Source organism: Coregonus lavaretus (assembly GCF_964263955.1).
Source record: "Coregonus lavaretus genome assembly, contig: HAP1_SCAFFOLD_2942, whole genome shotgun sequence".
In the NCBI taxonomy this organism is placed as follows: domain Eukaryota; kingdom Metazoa; phylum Chordata; class Actinopteri; order Salmoniformes; family Salmonidae; genus Coregonus; species Coregonus lavaretus.
Window position 1 is genome coordinate 48,478 of NW_028161736.1, and position 22,713 is coordinate 71,190.

At 48.2% G+C, this 22,713-nt stretch overlaps 1 protein-coding gene across 1 annotated transcript in view; it reads right to left on the reverse strand.

The window, feature by feature from the left end:
- Positions 1-18,394, reverse strand: part of LOC311120177 (roundabout homolog 1-like) — a gene marked incomplete at its 5' end in the record, with an annotated part of 60,916 nt that extends 42,522 nt beyond the window's left edge. Inside the window, 8 exons of the mRNA XM_084194795.1 lie at positions 1,959-2,130; positions 6,031-6,152; positions 7,208-7,439; positions 13,108-13,229; positions 13,978-14,144; positions 15,904-16,069; positions 16,363-16,444; positions 18,189-18,394. Coding sequence (XP_084050921.1) covers positions 1,959-2,130; positions 6,031-6,152; positions 7,208-7,439; positions 13,108-13,229; positions 13,978-14,144; positions 15,904-16,069; positions 16,363-16,444; positions 18,189-18,394 — 1,269 coding nt within the window. The remainder of the gene's footprint in view (positions 1-1,958; positions 2,131-6,030; positions 6,153-7,207; positions 7,440-13,107; positions 13,230-13,977; positions 14,145-15,903; positions 16,070-16,362; positions 16,445-18,188) is intronic.
- Positions 18,395-22,713: the final 4,319 nt, after the last annotated feature.

The window sequence follows — 22,713 nt, forward strand, 5'->3', positions numbered from 1 at the left end:
ACATGTGAACTATTGCTGGTCTTGACACTCCACATGACATGTGGAGAGAGGGGATTTGTCAGAAAAGGAACTTGCTACATTGGATCTTACAGCCGCTCAGGTATCGTGATCTTGACAGGTAAGTTAATAAAAACATGCCATCTCAAAACACACAGTTGTGCTAGAGTTCATGGTTTATTGCTCTTGTTAAGCACTAGACCATTGCCTCCTTGACTGGAGAACAGAATGAAGCAGAGCAGATCTACGCCTCTGCTGTAAGTTATGTAAGTCTATAGAGATACCAAACTCCATTATGTTTACTATAAACCCACATTCATACAGGGTACGGGGAAGGAAGTCAGGCAGGCAGCAGCTGCATCGCCTGCAGCCAGCCACATATTAAACCAGGTAGCACAGGAATGAGAGCCTATTAACTCCTTCATCTCCTTAAACTATTGTGGGCAGAGGTTGGGCATGTACTGAACCCTGTCACATCGGATCAGGTAAACCCACTGCAGGTTAGGTAAGCAGTGTCCACTCCTAGAGAGCAACCAGCGTCTGATACTGAGTACTAAACTCATGGATATAGAGTGAAAAGCACAATGGTATGGTAAGGATTCTCTTGCAACAGTATGACACAATGTTTCAAACTCTCACAGTCATTTGCATCATAGGCTTTCAGTGAAAACTATTATAAAAGTATACTTGAATGTTAGTTTCTCCTTGATTTATTCTTGTCGTAGCAAGTTGTTCTGTCTTTCCAGACATATTCAGATGGGAATTGCTAACAGAAACTGGTGGGACCGGAAGATGCACTTCAATAGAAGAACTACATACACAAAAACGCCCTCGCAGGATCAGAGAGAGTGAAATATAAAACAGAATAAAAATACATCTATACAGCTACATTTTTCAGCTGCAGATGTTCAAGGGCTTTTAACTTTCTCAAAGTACTAGGGATCATTTTCAGACAGTAGACCTCACCTCAAGTCAAATGGCACAGTATGATGCAAGACGTTCATGTGAGAGGAGGGATTGCTGAGGGGATGGAGGGATTCCTGAGGAGATGGAGGGATTCCTGAAGGGATGGAGGGATTGCTGAGGGGATATGATAGAGTAACTGGAGTTTCTAAGGATAAGTGAATTCAAACTGAGAGCTGCTATTGAGAGCTCAGATGAGAGTCCATACATGGAGGGAGTAGGAGTAGGAATCACACAATGACCCTTAACCACTAATACAAGATCAGCTATTCTATTCTTCATCCTATTAACTGTTGCAGGGTGGAACAGAACAGAGCAGAGCAGGGCAGAGCAGGGCAGAGCAGGGCAGAGCAGAACAGGGCAGAGCAGAGCAGAACAGGGCAGAACAGAGCAGAGCAGAGCAGGGTGGGGCGGGCAGAACAGAGCAGGGCAGAGCAGGGCAGAGCAGGGCAGAACAGGGTGGGGCAGCGAAGCTACAGGCACTGCACTGCTGCCAAGCAGGAATTACATGTAACGTTTTATCACAATGTCAGTCACGTGAAAACCATTGAGGCTGTACACCGACAGAGTGGTAAACACAGCATTAAGATAGATAAACACAGCATTAAGACCACTGTTATAGACCATGAACACGATAGCAGGTAGGGGCACGAAGGAATTGAGTTATTTGCAACATTCTACAACGATTACATAATACTCCTTTAATATTAATATGACAACTGTAAACGTGGATTAGTGTGCTCTTCAGACTGAGATTAAAAAGAAGTCAATACTACAAAATGTCCATTGAATATTTTCCAGCCGTTGCGGTTAAAGAAGGTGGGGAAGTTATTAGGCAGTAAGCCTTGGAATCCATGCTGTATGGAGTTAACAAGTGAGGACACATAGTAGAAGGACCTATCCCTCTTCTTCCTCCTCTTCCATCGGAGGTAGAATAATCTTATTTGGACCTTCTGCTGGGTGCTGAGAAATGCAGGCCAAAGTTCTCCTCCACTCACCTATCTGGAAGAAGGTGACATCAGACTTGACCCCTGGGCCTGCCCCAGTGCTGGCTGCGACCTCCACACTGTAACGGATCCCTGGAGCCAGGCTGGGGATCAGCAAGGAGAAGGTAGAGCCGTCCACCGTACGGTTGATATGGTACCTGCTCTCATTACCCAAACACCAGATCTGACAGGGCAGAGAGAGAGAGAAGACATTATAACAGTGTTCTGATGGTGGTGTGACAAGTATGGCAAGTTGCTGGTTGATGCTAATGTAACACTTCAGCACACAGTGCATATTTAATTATTCCACCCAGGTATTCCACATATAAAAACACTGGGGCACGTTTTTCTGTTTTTTTTGTGTTCCACACAGAGTCAGTATTAGCTGCGGTAGCCATAACATGTCCCCCCTGTCTGAGTGAGTGAACCCTAACCCCATGAAAAACAAAGTGTGGATTAGTAATCACCTCCATAACCCAGCAGTAGCAGCTCAGGGCTGTCAGTCACTCACAGGGAGGAGAGAGGGCTCTCTCAGGCTCACTCAATCCAGGGCTCTCTCAGGCTAACTCAAACCAGGGCTCTCTCAGGCTAACTCAATCCAGGGCTCTCTCAGGCTAACTCAATCAAGGGTTATAAAGAGCGTCATACATTCACCTCAGCATGAGGCCTGCTAACCCCAACGTCCTGAACCTGGCTAACCCCAACATCCTGAACCTGGCCGCCTCTGCTTTCTTTACCCCCACCACCTCCCATAAATTAACAACCCTCACACACGGACCTGGTTTTGCGGTGTGTGTGTGTGTGTGTGTGTGTGTGTGTGTGCGTGTGTGTGTGTGTGTGTGCGTGTGTGTGTGTGTATGTGTGTGTGTGCGCCGTAGTGTTGGAAAGCTCCAGAAGCCTGTGTGGCTGTTTGAGGAATCACGGTGGGAAGAAGCGCCGCTAGGGACGAGACCCAGTAATGACCGAGGAACGCTCGGATTTAACAACCATGAAATTACTCTAAACCCTATCGCCAGAAAACATTTACCTGGAAAATTAATAGTGGCTTAACTTTTAAATGGACTATGCTGTGTCTCCCCCTCTAACACTAACCTACATTCCCTGTGACAAGAAAATTTAAATGGCAGTTCTCACACAGCATATTATATGAGGAGTGTGCTGGCCGCAGAGTGGGGGCTACACAAACAGCATACTTATGAGTGGACACGGAGAGGAAGGCAGAGAGAGGAGTGCTGTGGCTCAATTGGTAGAGCATGGCGCTTGGGTACGATTCCCACGGGGGACCGGTATGAAAATATATGCACTCCCTACCGTAAGTCACTCTGGATAAGAACGTCTACTAAATGACTAAAATGTAACTACAAAATTAGGCTGACCTGGACCAAAGAGATGGAATGGATTAAGCACTGCAACAAGAGCAGTCGTCCCAAAAAATATCTTACATATCTATTTTCCCTGCTATAATCTCACTCTGATGTTGTCTTTCCCATTCATAACGCTCTTTCCAGTAAATCAAAGAAATCCCTTCTAATGATTTAAGAGGCTCATAAGAGTAGTTTGTGGGCCAATGGCCAAGAGCCAATAGGTGCTCAGAAAAATGTCCATATCTGACATTGTAGAAAGAGATCATTATCTAGATTTTAAGCCTGCAGTCCTCTAATCGTTAATCAGCAGGATTCATATATAATGTATGGCTATAATGTATGGCTATAATGTATGGCTATAATTTATGGCTATACTGTAAGGGTGCTATGATGTTTGGCTGATATAATGTGTGGCTATAACGTATGGCTATAATGTATGGCTATAATGTATGGATAAAATGTATGGCTATAATGTATGGCTGTATAGATAATACATCAGGTAGTCTAGAACTTGAGTAGACTACTACTGAATAATCCACTAAGGCCCTCAAATTCAAATCTGGACCTCGAAGCCACCCACTGGGCACACACTGGTTGAATCAATGTTGTTTCCACGTCATTTCAATGAAATTACGTTGAATCAATGTGGAATAGACATTGAAATGACGTCTGTGCCCAGTGGGCAATTCTACTGCTTTTCAACTCCCCATTCTTCCCCTCTAATCAGGGACAGATTTAGACCTGGGAAACCAGATAGGTGCAATTATTTATCAGGCAGAACAGAAAACCAGCAGGCTCTGGACCTCGTAGGGTAAGATTTGAATACCCCTGCACTAAGGAATAGAGAGAGCCTCTGAGGACCACTCAGACATTGTGTACAGTCATGGTCAAAAGTTTTGAGAATGACACAAGATTAGATATTTTTGTCAGCTGTTACTATGAAGTATACTGAAGTATAATTACAAGCATTCCATAAGTGTCAAAGGCTTTTATTTACAATTACATTAAGTTCATGCAAAGAGTCAATATTTGCAGTGTTGACCCTTCTTTTTCAAGACCTTTGCAATCCGCCCTGGCATGCTGTCAATTAACTTCTGGGCCACATCCTGACTGATGGAAGCCCATTCTTGCATAATCAATGCTTGGAGTTTGTCAGAATTTGTGGGTTTTTGTTTGTCCACCCGCCTCTTGAGGATTGACCACAAGTTCTCAATCGGATTAAGGTCTGGGGAGTTTCCTGGTCATGGACCCAAAATGTCGATGTTTTGTTCCCCGAGCCACTTAGTTATCACTTTTGCCTTATGGCAAGGTGCTCCATCATGCTGGAAAAGGCATTGTTCGTCACCAAACTGTTCTTGGATGGTTGGGAGAAGTTACTCTCGGAGGATGTGTTGGTACCATTCTTTATTCATGGCTGTGTTCTTAGGCAAAATTGTGAATGAGCCCACTCCCTTGGCTGAGAAGCAACCCCACACATGAATGGTCTCAGGATGCTTTACTGTTGGCATGACACAGGACTGATGGTAGCGCTCACCTTGTCTTCTCCGGACAAGCTTTTTTCCGGATGCCCCAAACATACGGAAAGGGGATTCACCAGAGAAAATGACTTTACCCCAGTCCTCAGCAGTCCAATCCCTGTACCTTTTGCAGAATATCAGTCTGTCCCTGATGTTTTTCCTGGAGAGAAGTGGCTTCCTCGCTGCCTTTCTTGACACCAGGCCATCCTCCAAAAGTCTTTGCCTCACTGTGCGTGCAGATGCACTCACACCTGCCTGCTGCCATTCCTGAGCAAGCTCTGCACTGGTGGTGCCCCGATCCCGTAGCTGAATCATCTTTAGGAGATGGTCCTGGCGCTTGCTGGACTTTCTTGGGCGCCCTGAAGCCTTCTTCACAACAATTGAACCTCTCTCCTTGAAGTTCTTGATGATCCGATAAATGGTTGATTTAGGCGCAATCTTACTAGCAGCAATATCCTTGCCTGTGAAGCCCGTTTTGTGCAAAGCAATGATAACGGCACGTGTTTCCTTGCAGATAACCATGGTTAACAGAGGAAGAACAATGATTTCAAGCACCACCCTCCCTTTAACGCTTCCAGTCTGTTATTCTAACTCAATCAGCATGACAGAGTGATCTCCAGCCTTGTCCTCGTCAACACTCTCACCTGTGTTAACGAGAGAATCACTGACATGATGTCAGCTTTTGTGGCAGGGCTGAAATGCAGTGGAAATGTTTTTGGGGGATTAACTTCATTTTCATGCCAAAGAGGGACTTTGCAATTCATCTGATCACTCTTCATAACATTCTGGAGTATATGCAAATTGCCATCATAAAAACTGAAGCAGCAGACTGTGAAAATTTATATTTGTGTCATTCTCAAAACTTTTGACCACGACTGTACATCTATCTAGTCCACCAGATGACACTGTTTCACAACCATTTCCACCCACCACCACACAGTAACATCCTACTGTCTCCTCCACCCCTGAGATCACTAGGCACAGAGGAAGTTGAAAACCTCTACCCATGTCTCATAACATTACAGTCTGTCTGTCCTTTGTCTCACGCTGTGCTACGAATATCTACATGGTGTTACAGTAGATGTACCCTACAGACCAGAGTAAATATCTACATGGTGTTACAGTAGACTACCTTAGTACACTACCTTTGACCACGCTCAGAGTATGTAAGGAGAGTTTGGGAGTCCCTGCCAGTGTTCTCACCTTGTACTCCTGGACTAACCCGTTCTGCTCCTCCTCTGGAGGCGGTTGCCAAGAGACCACGATGGCGGTCCCATTGTCCCCACTCTCTGTGATGGTAACCCCACGAGGGGCTGCACTGGGAGCTGGGGACAGACAGAGACAGACAGACAGACACAACAACACATGTTAATATAATACACTCATCAACAGCAACACACACAGTGTCTGCTCTCTCCTCACTTCTACTGCTCTAATGAATGGATCCTATCCAGAAGTCACAGACTGTCTGCTCTCTCCTCACTTCTACTGCTCTAATGAATGGATCCTATCCAGAAGTCACACACTGTATCTATTCACTAGGTGGCTGTACTAAAAGGACTATCTTTCTTTGTTCAAAGAAAGTGCTTGAGGAAATAAAAAGAAAATCCCTGTTTATTCAAACAAAGAGAGAATTATAATTGCAATGTTTACGCTTGTGTGTGTTCTGTGATGATTCTACCCTGATGAGTATAACTAAAGTGAATTAATTATGACAACATACAACATAACACTCTTAATCTCGTTCTGATTCACAGTAATGAAATCATGCATTTCTGCTCACGGGAGTGAAGGCATCGTGTTTGAACTCTGAAAACAATTAGCAACAAAATTAGCAACAAAGCATCGTGGGAGAAATGAAAACACACACCCACAAACATATTTTGGCAAACAGTCTTTTTTTCAGTCAGCTCCTCCCTCCCTCATTCATTCATTCATTCATAACTTTTGATGATGCTCCTCTCTTTCATATGGCATATATGAGCTCTGGGTGTTACTTCCAAACCCCGAAAGATTTCCGCAACCACACAATCACAGTCTATGAACAATTAGCACAGCACTTATGTGTACGTAGTATTTGGGTTTATCATCCTCTGGGTTTCACAGGACTTTTTCAAACAGTACAACATCTGCCCTAACACGTAGAAAACACCACAGCACATAATATGATCCTTTACTCTCTACACCCGCTGGGAACAGCTGTTGTTCTCACACGCATGCATAGTTGCAAAGGTCACAGATAAACTCTGTGCGCTCGCACACACACAAACACACACACACACACACACACACACACACACACACACACACACACACACACACACACACACACACACACACACACACACACACACACACACACACAGATATGTCCACCCACCTTCCTCCAGAGTCTTGGCTATCTTGACCTCACTGTCTGTTCCCTGGAACTCGTTGAAGAAGGGGCGAACTTTGAACTCGTAGGTGACTCCTTTCCTGAGCTGGGGCACCACAGTACTGTCCTCCCCTGGGGTTCTCACCTCAAACACAGCCCAGTCACTCCTCTGCTGCCCCTCTGGAGAGGCCCTGTACATCACCTTATAACCCTGGATGTACTGAGACTGCTGCTCCACCTAGTGGCCAGGGGAGATAACAACACACACAGACAGACAGACAGACAGACAGACAGACAGACAGACAGACAGACAGACAGACAGACACACAGACACACACACACACACACAGACACACAGACACACACACACACAAACATACACACACAGACACATACACACACAGACATACACACACAGACATACACACACAGACATACAGGTCAGCATGACTCTATTTAGGCACTCAGAGTGACTCTACAGTGGAAAGTCTCTCAGCATCGTTCTGGAAAACATTATCAATAGACAGCTCAGTTGTTGCTGTAGTCTTGTTTAACTAATGTGGCTGTCCCTGGCTGGCTGGCTGGCTGGCTAGTGGGGACCGGAGTGCTAACTCATCACATGGTCCATCCATCCCTCCATCCATCCATCTATCCCTCCATCCCTCCGTCTGTGTGTCGGCCAGTGGAGCGGATCCGTTTGGAGCGGCAGCGATGTGTGGAAACCGCAACACACTATGAGGTCATAGCCCAGAGGTTCCTGAGAGTCTGGTCCTGGTTAGAAGGGGCTAGAACTGGGCGCCCAGAACAGCCCGCGCCGTCTCCTCCTGACTTATGGGAACTCTAGTCTAGGATCAGGGGGACAGTGGAGCTGACTCATACACCAGGGGACAGGACAGGCTGAGGGTACAGAGAGAGCCTTGATGACAGAGATCATATCGTATAATAGAGCATTGGTAAATGTGGATCTTGATTTAGAGAGGCTTGGATAGAGTCAGTCATGGCTGATGGCATGTGTTAGTGAACTTCAGATCATCTATTCATTTGCCTCTACTGAATATATGCATTTTACAATACAACCTATGTGAACTAGAAGGATACTATATTGTAGTGTACTGTAGTGTACTGTAGTGTACTGCACTGTACTGTACTGTACTCTAGTGTACTGTAAATATTTACATTTTAGTCATTTAGCAGACGCTCTTATCCAGAGCGACTTACAGTTAGTGAGTGCATACATTTTCATACACTACACTACAGTGTACTGTAGTGTACTGCACTGTACTGTACTCTAGTGTACTGTAGTGTACTGTAATGTAGTATACAGTAGTGTAGTGTAATGTACTATCAAATGAGGTCCCTGTGAAACGCAGGCAGTACTGGCTTGTAAAGTTTAACATTTGTGTTTTTGTATCTCTCTCCTATAAAATGTGCTGTCGGCTCAGGTGGTCTTCATTAGGCTCAGAACTGTGCAACCATTAAGCAGAAACACATAAGAACAACAACATACAACCCAGAAACTCAAACCATGGCCATGTAAAGAGTGCAGGTAAATACAATGCAAAGTTATTAGTGACTCTTGGTGGAAAAGTCTAGTTGGTTTCTCCTGGAGCATTCCAGTCAGACAGGGTAACAGCGAGACGGGCTGTCAGACAGAGTAACTGGGCATCAGACAGGGTAACACAGAGACGGTCTGCCAGACACGGTAACTGGGAGACGGGCTGTCAGACACGGTAACTGGGAGACGGTCTGTCAGACACGGTAACTGGGGATCAGACAGGGTAACAAGGAGACGGTCTGCCAGACAGGGTAACTGGGAGACGGGCTGTCAGACACGGTAACTGGGAGACGGGCAGTCAGACACGGTAACTGGGAGACGGGCTGTCAGACACGGTAACTGGGAGACGGGCAGTCAGACACGGTAACTGGGAGACGGGCTGTCAGACACGGTAACTGGGAGACGGGCAGTCAGACACGGTAACTGGGAGACGGGCAGTCAGACACGGTAACTGGGAGACGGGCAGTCAGACACGGTAACTGGGAGACGGGCTGTCAGACACGGTAACTGGGAGACGGTCTGTCAGACACGGTAACTGGGAGACGGGCTGTCAGACATGGTAACTGGGAGACGGGCTGTCAGACACGGTAACTGGGAGACGGGCAGTCAGACACGGTAACTGGGAGACGGGCTGTCAGACACGGTAACTGGGAGACGGGCAGTCAGACACGGTAACTGGGAGACGGGCTGTCAGACACGGTAACTGGGAGACGGGCAGTCAGACACGGTAACTGGGAGACGGGCTGTCAGACAGGGTAACTGGGAGACGGGCTGTCAGACACGGTAACTGGGAGACGGTCTGTCAGACACGGTAACTGGGAGACGGGCTGTCAGACATGGTAACTGGGAGACGGTCTGTCAGACACGGTAACTGGGAGACGGTCTGTCAGACACGGTAACTGGGAGACGGGCTGTCAGACAGGGTAACTGGGAGACGGGCTGTCAGACATGGTAACTGGGGATCAGACAGGGTAACACGGAGACGGTCTGCCAGACACGGTAACTGGGAGACGGGCTGTCAGACACGGTAACTGGGAGACGGGCTGTCAGACACGGTAACTGGGAGACGGGCAGTCAGACACGGTAACTGGGAGACGGGCTGTCAGACACGGTAACTGGGAGACGGGCAGTCAGACACGGTAACTGGGAGACGGGCAGTCAGACACGGTAACTGGGAGACGGGCTGTCAGACACGGTAACTGGGAGACGGGCAGTCAGACACGGTAACTGGGAGACGGGCTGTCAGACACGGTAACTGGGAGACGGGCTGTCAGACAGGGTAACTGGGAGACGGTCTGTCAGACACGGTAACTGGGAGACGGTCTGTCAGACACGGTAACTGGGAGACGGGCTGTCAGACACGGTAACTGGGAGACGGTCTGTCAGACACGGTAACTGGGAGACGGGCTGTCAGACATGGTAACTGGGAGACGGTCTGTCAGACACGGTAACTGGGAGACGGTCTGTCAGACACGGTAACTGGGAGACGGGCTGTCAGACAGGGTAACTGGGAGACGGGCTGTCAGACATGGTAACTGGGGATCAGACAGGGTAACACGGAGACGGTCTGCCAGACACGGTAACTGGGAGACGGGCTGTCAGACAGGGTAACTGGGAGACGGGCTGTCAGACACGGTAACTGGGAGACGGGCTGTCAGACACGGTAACTGGGAGACGGGCTGTCAGACACGGTAACTGGGAGACGGTCTGTCAGACACGGTAACTGGGAGACGGGCTGTCAGACAGGGTAACTGGGAGACGGGCTGTCAGACACGGTAACTGGGAGACGGTCTGTCAGACACGGTAACTGGGAGACGGGCTGTCAGACAGGGTAACTGGGAGACGGGCTGTCAGACACGGTAACTGGGAGACGGGCAGTCAGACACGGTAACTGGGAGACGGGCTGTCAGACACGGTAACTGGGAGACGGGCAGTCAGACACGGTAACTGGGAGACGGGCTGTCAGACAGGGTAACTGGGAGACGGGCTGTCAGACACGGTAACTGGGAGACGGTCTGTCAGACACGGTAACTGGGAGACGGGCTGTCAGACATGGTAACTGGGAGACGGTCTGTCAGACACGGTAACTGGGAGACGGTCTGTCAGACACGGTAACTGGGAGACGGGCTGTCAGACAGGGTAACTGGGAGACGGGCTGTCAGACATGGTAACTGGGGATCAGACAGGGTAACACGGAGACGGTCTGCCAGACACGGTAACTGGGAGACGGGCTGTCAGACACGGTAACTGGGAGACGGGCTGTCAGACACGGTAACTGGGAGACGGGCAGTCAGACACGGTAACTGGGAGACGGGCTGTCAGACACGGTAACTGGGAGACGGGCAGTCAGACACGGTAACTGGGAGACGGGCAGTCAGACACGGTAACTGGGAGACGGGCTGTCAGACACGGTAACTGGGAGACGGGCAGTCAGACACGGTAACTGGGAGACGGGCTGTCAGACACGGTAACTGGGAGACGGGCTGTCAGACAGGGTAACTGGGAGACGGTCTGTCAGACACGGTAACTGGGAGACGGTCTGTCAGACACGGTAACTGGGAGACGGGCTGTCAGACACGGTAACTGGGAGACGGTCTGTCAGACACGGTAACTGGGAGACGGGCTGTCAGACATGGTAACTGGGAGACGGTCTGTCAGACACGGTAACTGGGAGACGGTCTGTCAGACACGGTAACTGGGAGACGGGCTGTCAGACAGGGTAACTGGGAGACGGGCTGTCAGACATGGTAACTGGGGATCAGACAGGGTAACACGGAGACGGTCTGCCAGACACGGTAACTGGGAGACGGGCTGTCAGACAGGGTAACTGGGAGACGGGCTGTCAGACACGGTAACTGGGAGACGGGCTGTCAGACACGGTAACTGGGAGACGGGCTGTCAGACACGGTAACTGGGAGACGGTCTGTCAGACACGGTAACTGGGAGACGGGCTGTCAGACAGGGTAACTGGGAGACGGGCTGTCAGACACGGTAACTGGGAGACGGTCTGTCAGACACGGTAACTGGGAGACGGGCTGTCAGACAGGGTAACTGGGAGACGGGCTGTCAGACAGGGTAACTGGGAGACGGGCTGTCAGACACGGTAACTGGGGATCAGACAGGGTAACACGGAGACGGTCTGCCAGACACGGTAACTGGGAGACGGTCTGTCAGACAGGGTAACTGGGAGACGGGCTGCCAGACACGGTAACTGGGAGACGGTCTGTCAGACAGGGTAACTGGGAGACGGGCAGTCAGACACGGTAACTGGGAGACGGGCAGTCAGACACGGTAACTGGGAGACGGGCTGCCAGACACGGTAACTGGGAGACGGGCTGCCAGACATGGTAACTGGGCAGTGGTGATCAGAAAGAGTCTTGGATCAGTATTGGCATGTCAGTATCCTTTTCACATATCCCATTCATCACTCATTATGGTACCTAGTTATCCCTGGGAACGTAGGTGTGGCCTTGTGTTCAAATACAAAGCAGAGATTGGACCAACCCCCAAGGGTAGTAGCAGCCTATACTGTATGAACAAGAAGGCAGTTTATAGAATACAGTATGTCTGACACAACTAGTGAGGTGCACAGTTATACTTTCTTTCTATTCAGCCCAACAGAACCTAGAATATATAGACATGGAGCCAGTGTTTAATAAGATATCCACTATCTCACAGCAGAGAGGTCCTAACACCTCTCCAAGCTGCCCTTTAACCTCTCCCTCTCCTTTATTCTCCTCCTCCTCCTCCCCTCCCACATCTGCAACCCATTTCAGCCTGAGAGCACTAGTTGGCTGCCTCTTCCTTCTCACTTGTATTGTTTTAACAGCAGTCAAGTGTTTTCAATCTGGGAGGGCACAGGCTGGCACGCTGTGCTGCTGGGCGGCTTATGGCAGTGGACTGGTGTGTTGTGGAGTGTTGTGAGTTGCCCGCTGTGGGTTGGTTTAGCTCTGACTGAAGACAGGCGGACAAACAGACAGACAGGCAAACAGGTCCTACAGCAGGAGTGCTGGCCAGTGTGACTGGTCCTGACCAGATGGACACTTAGAAAGTTTTGACAGGGTTCCAGTCTGTTCTTTGTTCTCTCTCTCTGCAGTGCAGTGTCCGTCCTCTACAGGACATTAGGACATTAGGACATTAGCACTGCTGAGTGGCCAAACAAATCGACCGTGAGCACAGAGCGCTCCAGACCTTGCCACTCCCCATGGTGACTTTGGAGCAAACAATACAAATCTATGCTAAAACATACAAAATACAAAATAGATATTAAAGTAATACATAAACCATATACATACATACATTAGGCTTGTAATCCCTAAAGCCCTGTTTTGAAGCTGAGAGAACCACTCACCGTCCACTGCACTCTGACGGAGGAGGAGGAGAGGATGGTGGGGTTGTGAAGGTGGATGACCACCTCTCCTAACTCCCTCTGGATCTGACGGTGGTCCACTCCCTGACTGGTGGGGGGGATATCTACACACACACACACACACACACACACACACACACACACACACACACACACACACACACACACACACAATAAATACATGTACAGTATGAACAGTAGAGGGTCCAGACAGGACAAGGTCCAAACAGGACAAGGTCCAGGCAGGGACAAGGTCCAAACAGGACAAGGTCCAGACAGGGACAAGGTCCAGACAGGGACAAGGTCCAAACAGGACAAGGTCCAGACAGGACAAGGTCCAGACAGGACAAGGTCCAAACAGGACAAGGCCCAGGCAGGGACAAGGTCCAGACAGGACAAGGTCCAGACAGGACAAGGTCCAAACAGGACAAGGTCCAGGCAGGGACAAGGTCCAGACAGGACAAGGTCCAGGCAGGGACAAGGTCCAGACAGGACAAGGTCCAAACAGGACAAGGTCCAGGCAGGGACAAGGTCCAGGCAGGGACAAGGTCCAGACAGGACAAGGTCCAGGCAGGGACAAGGTCCAGACAGGCCAAGGTCCAAACAGGACAAGGTCCAGGCAGGGACAAGGTCCAGACAGGACAAGGTCCAGACAGGACAAGGTCCAAACAGGACAAGGTCCAGGCAGGGACAAGGTCCAGACAGGACAAGGTCCAGACAGGACAAGGTCCAAACAGGACAAGGTCCAGGCAGGGACAAGGTCCAAACAGGACAAGGTCCAGACAGGGACAAGGTCCAGACAGGGACCTAAAGTTTCCCATTTGAAGGCATTAAGAGAGAGCAGAGACCCACCTTGTGTTTTGACGGTGTCAGTTATGGGGCTGGGGTCACTCAGGCCGTAGGCATTAGTAGCTCGGACCAGGAACAGGTAGACAGCACTGGCCTTCAGGCCCTTCAACACATACGACTCAGTCTTCACATGTTCTGCCAGGGTCTGCCAGCTGCTGCCTGACGCATGACTAGGAGAGAAGGCAGAACAGGATGTTACACATCAGGTTTAAAGTTCATACACACCCTCAGAGCGTAGGCGTTGTAGATTTGTGGTAGTAGATTAGTGGTCTGAGGGCACACATTTAATGTGTTGTGAAATCTGTTGTGAAATGTAATGTAATGTTTTTAATTGTATATAACTGGCTAGTCATGGCTCACATCAACACCATTATCCCAGAAACCCTAGACCCACTCCAATTTGCATACCGCCCCAACAGATCCACAGATGATGCAATCTCTATTGCACTACACACTGCCCTTTCCCACCTGGACAAGAGGAACACCTACGTGAGAATGCTATTCATTGACTACAGCTCAGCATTCAACACCATAGTGCCCTCAAAGCTCATCACTAAGCTAAGGATCCTGGGACTAAACACCTCCCTCTGCAACTGGATCCTGGACATCCTGACGGGCCGCCCCCAGGCTGATCCTCAACACGGGGGCCCCTCAGGGGTGCGTGCTCAGTCCCCTCCTGTACTCCCTGTTCACCCATGACTGCATGGCCAGGCACGACTCCAACACCATCATTAAGTTTGCCGACGACACAACAGTGGTAGGCCTGATCACCGACAGCGATGAGACAGCCTATAGGAGGAGGTCAGAGACCTGGCCGTGTGGTGCCAGGATAACAACCTCTCCCTCAACGTGACCAAGACAAAGGAGATGATTGTGGACTACAGGAAAAAAAAGAGGACTGAGCTCGCCCCCATTCTCATCGACAGGGCTGTAGTGGAACAGGTTGAGAGCTTCAAGTTCCTTGGTGTCCACATTACCAACGAACTATCATGGTCCAAACACACCAAGACAGTCGTGAAGAGGGCACGACAAACCCTATTCCCCTTCAGGAGACTGAAAAGATTTGGCATGGGTCCTCAGATCCTCAAAAAGTTATACAGCTGCACCATCGAGAGCATCCTGACTGGTTGTATCACCGCCTGGTATGGCAACTGCTCGGCCTCCGACCGCAAGGCAATACAGAGGGTAGTGCGTACGGCCCAGTACATCACTGGGGCCAAGCTTCCTGCCATCCAGGACCTCTATACCAGGCGGTGTCAGAGGAAGGCCCTCAAAATTGTCAAAGACTCCATCCACCCTAGTCATAGACTGTTCTCTCTGCTACCACACGGCAAGCGGTACCAGAGCGCCAAGTCTAGGTCCAAAAGGCTTCTCAACAGCTTCTACCCACAAGCCATAAGACTCCTGAACAGCTAATCATGGCTACCCGGACTACTTGCACTGCCCCCCCACACCCACCCCATATTTTTACGCTGCTGCTACTCTGTTAATTATTTATGCATTGTCACTTTAACTCTACCCACATGTACATATTACCTCAACTACCTCAACTAGCCGGTGCCCCCGCACATTGACTCTGCACCGGTACCCCCCTGTATATAGCCTCCCTACTGTTATTTAATTTTACTTCTGCTCTTTTTTTCTAAACACTTTTTTGTTGTTGTTTTATTTTACTTTTTTATTTAAAATAAATGCATTGTTGGTTAAGGGCTGTAAGTAAGCATTTTACGGTAATGTCTACACCTGTTGTATTCGGTGCATATGGCAAATAAAATTTGATTTGATTTGATTTGATTTAACTGCCTTAATTTTGCTGGACCCCAGGAGGAATAGCTGCTGCCTTGGCAGGAACTAATGGGGGTCCTTAATAAATGCAAATACACTGTGACATCACTTTATTTACTTTGGTCACAAGCGACCTCCTATTACCTGAAGGCCTCTATGATGTAGGAGGTGGGTGTGGCTCCTGTGACGTTGGGCTTCCAGGACAGGGTGACAGAGGTGCGAGTGACGTCAGTGACCTCAGGTTTGGAGGGGGCGCTGGGGATCAGGTTGGGGTCAGTGGGTCTTGCCGGCTGCACTGGAACACCAAACTCTGAACATGGGGAGGGAGAGGAGGGTATCATGAGACATGACAGTTTTCAAAAAATCTAAATGAATACTTTATCAGTAATGCCAGACTATGGACATGTCTCTCACATGAATGCATACCAAGCACATTCAGACACACACAGACTCACGCACACCTTCACACGTACACTCCCTGTGGTGGTGCCAAGATTGTGAAATTCCAACAAAAGAAAACAATTACACACTGAATGTATTTAATTCAATCTCGATATGGAGTGTAGCCACAGTGACAGCGACAGCAGGCAGCTGTTGGCTTACCTTGAACCTCCAGGTAGGCCTTCCACGAGGCCTCGCCACTGGGAGTGGAGGCGATGCATGTGTACATGCCTGTGTCACCCAGCTGAAAGACAGAAGAAAATAGAACAGGAAATAGAGGGGAGAGAGGGATTAGGTTTGTGATCGCTCTGGGTTAAAATGCAAATGACAAAGTACTGTCTGGTCATGGTCTGCCATCAGTGGAATTTGACTAAAATAGTGCTGCTTCTCTATTTCTCTCTCTCTCCGCTCCTCTCTGCTCATTGACATGCTGGTGTGGTCCCTAGCAGCCAGCCGTCAGTGCCTGGTAATCTCACTATCATCTCTCCCTCTAGAAAGTGGAAAAGCAGCTGGGAAGGCCAAGTGGCAGGATTGTACCAGTCAAATTGGAAAGATTTTCACAGGAACACAGACTAATTGCAGACCTCCTCTCCTCTCCTCTCCTCTCCTCTCCTCTCCTCTCCTCTCCTCTCCTCTCCTCTCCTCTCCTCTCCTCTCCTCTCCTCTCCTCTCCTCTCCTCTCCTCTCCTCTCCTCTCCTCTCCTCTCCTCTCCTCTCCTCTCCTCATCCCTCATCCCTCCTCTCACCCTCCCCCCAGGGAAAGGACTGCTTTACAGAACAGATGCGGTGACACTCTCTAGAGAGGGAGTGTGTGTCTCAGTGTGTGAGAGAGGGAGTGTGTGTCTCAGTGTGTGAGAGAGGGCGTGTCCCTGTAGATCAGCCTCCAGGTAGGGTCCATCTAAGTTCAACCTGACAGGTAAGACAAACCATCCAACTCTTAAAAATACACTAAAACCTCATCACAAAACTAATAGCATTACTAAAGTTTAAAAAACACACACATCAAAGACACGGTGTGTTACCGCCAAACATAAATGACATGTAAATTACTTTAGGTAAGGTTTCGGTTGAAAACACATCACACTGTTCTCACAGTGTTGCCCATTCACCACAGCCCTGTCACCACACACAACATGCCTGCAGTCATCACAACACAAACTCACGCGCACACACACACACACACACCGCAACAGTCTGACGAGAACTCTGACCCCTTGACGCCTCCATCTGGAGAATGCGTCGGCACCCCGCTCGTGTCTCCCTGAGAGTGTGTTCTGCATCACACAGCTCCCCGTTACACTCTGAGGATTGAGTGACAGGACAAGAGTGTGTGTGACTTCACAGACTCCACTTCAAACCACTGACAGCTGATCGAGCAGCGGGAGTTATTCTGCCAGCCAGCCAGCCAGTCACTCTGCCGTATAGACAGGATACAGGACAGCTGTGAAGTTGATTCTGGGGGAATGCAATATTAATGTCTCGGCTAATGGAAGAGGTTGATTGGAAATGTAAACATGTAACGGAGGTCAATTTGGAAGTCTTCAGACAGTCATACTGTTCTACAAAGAGAAAGATAATTCCATTCAGTTATGTTCTTATTTCCATATATTAGCATAATGGGGCATATGGTTTGAAAGCCAACTGCCTCAGTAAGATATTCAATTTGTGCTGGTGCACTACAGTAGCCCTATATGTTGCTCAGTAGATCATACAGTTCTATAGTACAAAGGCTTTCATACACAGTCCGCCTGCAGTTTGATGTATTTTCTCAATACTAATACTCCGAACCAGAGAGATAAATCAATAAATTGTTTTATGTTTATGTGCTTTGAAAAGCTTGGAGAGAAAAGCTTCCATGTGTTTATACAGTGCATACAGTGAAGATGAGAGTTGCTTTGTGTGTGTGTGTGTGTGTGTGTGTGCATGTATATGTTTGAGTGTGTGTAAATGTGTGTGTGTGTGTCAGTGTGTGTGTGTGTGTGTGTTACCTTGGCGTAGCGGATCTGCAGTGCGCCCGTGTCCAGCTGTTTGACCCGAGAGTCGTGAGTGGACACCAACACTCCGTCCTTCCTCCACAGGATGGTGGGGGTGGGGTTGCCCGTTGCTAGGCAACTCAGGACCACCGTCCCGTCCACAGACACTGTCTGATTGGTCGGACCCTGGCGGACAACTGGAGGTGGGCGATCCGACACAACTAGAGAGAGAAAGAGAGAGGGAGAGAGAGACTTATACAAGGCAGCAGTGCCCACCTTCGCCCGGACCCTAACGGACATCGCCCTCAACCACAGCCCCAACACCTCATACAGGAGCAACAGATCAACAGACACCCCGCCCAGACCAGCGAGACACTTTCTCAGACCCCTATCAGATCACAGCAAAATCACAGTCTACTTGAACAGAGCAGTACTAAATCATGAGGCCTCAAAGCCAAAAGAACTGAATAATATTAAGATATGCTATAGATGGAAGGAAAGTACTGTGGAAACCTACCAAAAAACAATTAGGCAACAACAAATTCAATCTCTTTTAGACAACTTCCTGGACAAAACGTTTCACTGTAATAGTGAAGGTGTAAACTTGGCAGTAGAAAACCTAAACAGTATATTTGACCTCTCAGCTTCTCCATCAAATCTAAAAATGTCAAACAGAAAACCGAAGAAAATTAACAACAATGACAAATGGTTTGATGAAGAATGCAAAAACACAAGAAAGAAATTGAGAAACCTATCCAACCAAAAACATAGAGACCCAGAAAACCTGAGCCTACACCTTCACTGTGGTGAATCACTAAAACAATACAGAAATACACTACGGAAAAAGAAGGAACAGCACGTCAGAAATCAGCTCAATGTAATTGAAGAATCCATAGACTCTAACCACTTCTGAGAAAATTGGAAAACACTAAAACAACAACACAAAGAGTTATCTATCCAAAACGGAGATGTATGGATAAACCACTTCTCCAATCTTTTTGGCCCTATAACAAAGAACAAAGAGCAACAACATATACATGATCAAATGCAAATCTTAGAATCAACTATTAAAGAACCCACTGGATTATCCAATTACATTGAATGAACTACAGGACAAAATACAAACACTCCAACCCAAAAAGGCCTGTTGTGTGAACCATCAGATCCTCTCATCAGATCCTCCTCTCCACCCTCTCCGAAATGGGCATCTCCGGCGCGGCTCACTCCTGGATTGCGTCCTACCTGACCGGTCGCTCCTACCAAGTGGCGTGGCGGGAAGCTGTCTCCGCACCACGTGCTCTCACCACTGGTGTCCCCCAGGGATCGGTTTTGGGCCCTCTCCTTTTCTCCCTATACACCAAGTCACTTGGCTCTGTCATATCCTCACATGGCCTTTCCTATCATTGCTACGCTGACGATACACAACTAATCTTCTCCTTTCCCCCTTCTGATCACCAGGTGGCGAATCGCATCTCTGCATGTCTGGCAGACATATCAGTATGGATGACGGATCACCACCTCAAGCTGAACCCTGGCAAGACGGAGCTGCTCTTCCTCCCCGGGAAGGACTGCCCGTTCCATGATCTCGCCATCACGGTAGACAACTCCGCTGTGTCCTCCTCCCAGAGTGCGAAGAGCCTAGGCGTGACCCTGGACAACACCCTGTCGTTCTCCGCCAACATCAAGGCGGTGACCCGCTCCTGCAGGTTCATGCTCTACAACATTCGGAGAGTGCGACCCTGCCTTACACAGGAAGCGGCGCAGGTCCTGGTCCAGGCACTTGTCATCTCCCGTCTGGACTACTGCAACTCGCTGTTGGCTGGGCTCCCTGCCTGTGCCATTAAACCCCTACAACTCATCCAGAATGCCGCAGCCCGTCTGGTGTTCAACCTTCCCAAGTTCTCTCACGTCACCCCCCTCCTCCGCACACTCCACTGGCTTCCAATTGAAGCTCGCATCCGCTACAAGACCATGGTGCTTGCCTTTGGAGCAGTGAGGGGAACGGCACCCCTGTACCTTCAGGCTCTGATCAGTCCCTACACCCAAACGAGGACATTGCGTTCATCCACCTCTGGCCTGCTGGCTCCCCTTCCTCTGCGGAAGCACAGCTCCCCCTCAGCCCAGTCAAAACTGTTCGCTGCTCTGGCACCCCAATGGTGGAACAAGCTCCCTCACGACGCCAGGACAGCGGAGTCACTCACCACCTTCCGGAGACATTTGAAACCCCACCTCTTTAAGGAATACCTGGGATAGGCTAAAGTATTCCTTCTAACCCCCCCCCCCCCCCCCCCCCCCCCCCAAATTGTAAAGTGGTTATCCCACTGGCTATAGGGTGAACGCACCAATTTGTGAGTCGCTCTGGCTAAGAGCGTCTGCTAAATGACGTTAATGTGCCCTTGAGCAAGGCACTTAACCCTAATTGCTCCTGTAAGTCGCTCTGGTTAAGAGCGTCTGCTAAATGACTAAAATGTAAAATGTAAATGTTGATGGTATCCTCAATGAAATGATAAAATATACAGACCACAAATTCCAATTGGCTATACTTAAACTCATTAAAATTATCCTTAGCTCTGGCATCTTCCCCAATATTTGGAACCAAGGACTGATCACCCCAATCCACAAAAGTGGAGACAAATTTCACACCAATAACTACCGTGGGATATATATGCGTCAACAGCAACCTTGGGAAAATCCTCTGCATTATCATTAACAGCAGACTCGTACATTTCCTCAGTGAAAACAATGTACTGAGCAAATGTCAAATTGGCTTTCTACCAAATTACCGTACGACAGACCACGTATTCACCCTGCACACCCTAATTGACAAACAAACAAACCAAAACAAAGGCAAAGTCTTCTCATGCTTTGTTGATTTCAAAAAAGCTTTTGACTCAATTTGGCATGAGGGTCTGCTATACAAATTGATGGAAAGTGGTGTTGGGGGAAAAACATACAACATTATAAAATCCATGTACACAGACAACAAGTGTGCGGAAAAATTGGCAAAAAACACACATATTTCTTTCCACAGGGCCGTGGGGAGACACAGGGATGCAGCTTAAACCCCACCCTCTTCAACATATATATATCAACAAATTGGTGATGGCACTAGAACAGTCTGCAGCACCCGGCCTCACCCTACTAGAATCTGAAGTCAAATGTCTTCTGTTTGCTGATGATCTGGTGCTTCTATCCCCAACCAAGGAGGGCCTACAGCAGCACCTAGATCTTCTGCACAGATTCAGACCTGGGCCCTGATAATAAATCTCAGTAAGACAAAAATAATGGTGCTCCAAAAAATGTCCAGTTGCCAGGACCACAAATACAAATTCCATCTAGACACTGTTGCCCTAGAGCACACAAAAAACTATACATACCTCGGCCTAAACATCAGCACCACAGGTAACTTCCACAAAGCTGTGAACGATCTGAGAGATAAGGTAAGAAGGGCCTCTATGCCATCAAAAGGAACATAAAATGTGACATACCAATTAGGATCTGGCTAAAAATACTTGAATCAGATATAGAACCCATTGCCCTTTATGGTTGTGAGGTCTGGGGTCCGCTCACCAACCAAGAATTCACAAAATGGGACAAACACCAAATTGAGACTCTGCATGCAGAATTCTGCAAAATTATCCTTTGTGTACAACGTAAAACACCAAATAATGCATGTAGAGCAGAATTAGGCTGATACCCGCTAATTATCAAAATCCAGAAAAGAGCCGTTAAAGGAAGCGATCCCCAAACCTTCCATAACAAAGCCATCACCTACAGAGAGATTAACCTGGAGAAGAGTCCCCCAAGGCAAGCTGGTCATGGGGCTCTGTTCACAAACACAAAAAGACCCCACATAACTCCAGGACAGCAACACAATTAGACCAAACCAAATCATGAGAAAACTAAAAGATAATTACTTGACACATTGGAAAGAATTAAGCAAAAAACCGAGCAAACTAGAGTGCTATTTGGCCCTAAACAGAGAGTACACAGTGGCAGAATACCTAACCAATGTGACTGACCCAAAATTAAGGAAAGCTTTGACTATGTTTTGACTCAGTGAGCATAGCCTTGCTACTGAGAAAGGCCGCCGTAGGCAGACCTGGCTCTCAAGAGAAGACAGGCTAAGTGCACAAAAATGAGGTGGAAACTGAGCTACACTTCCTAACCTCCTGCCAAATGTATGACCATATTAGAGACACATATTTCCCTCAGATTACACAGACCCACAAAGAATTAGAAAACAAATCCAATTTGGATAAACTCCCATATCTATTGGGTGAAATACCACAGTGTGTCATCACAGCAGCAATATTTGTGACCTGTTGCCACAAGAAAAGGGCAACCAGTGAAGAACAAACACCATTGTAAATACAACCTATATTTATGTTTATTTATTTTCCCTTTTGTACTTTAACTATTTGAACATCATTACCACACTGTATATATACACAATATGACATTTGAAATGTCTTTATTCTTTTGGAACTGCTGAGTGTAATGTTTACTGTAAAAATGTTATTGTCTATTTCACTTGCTT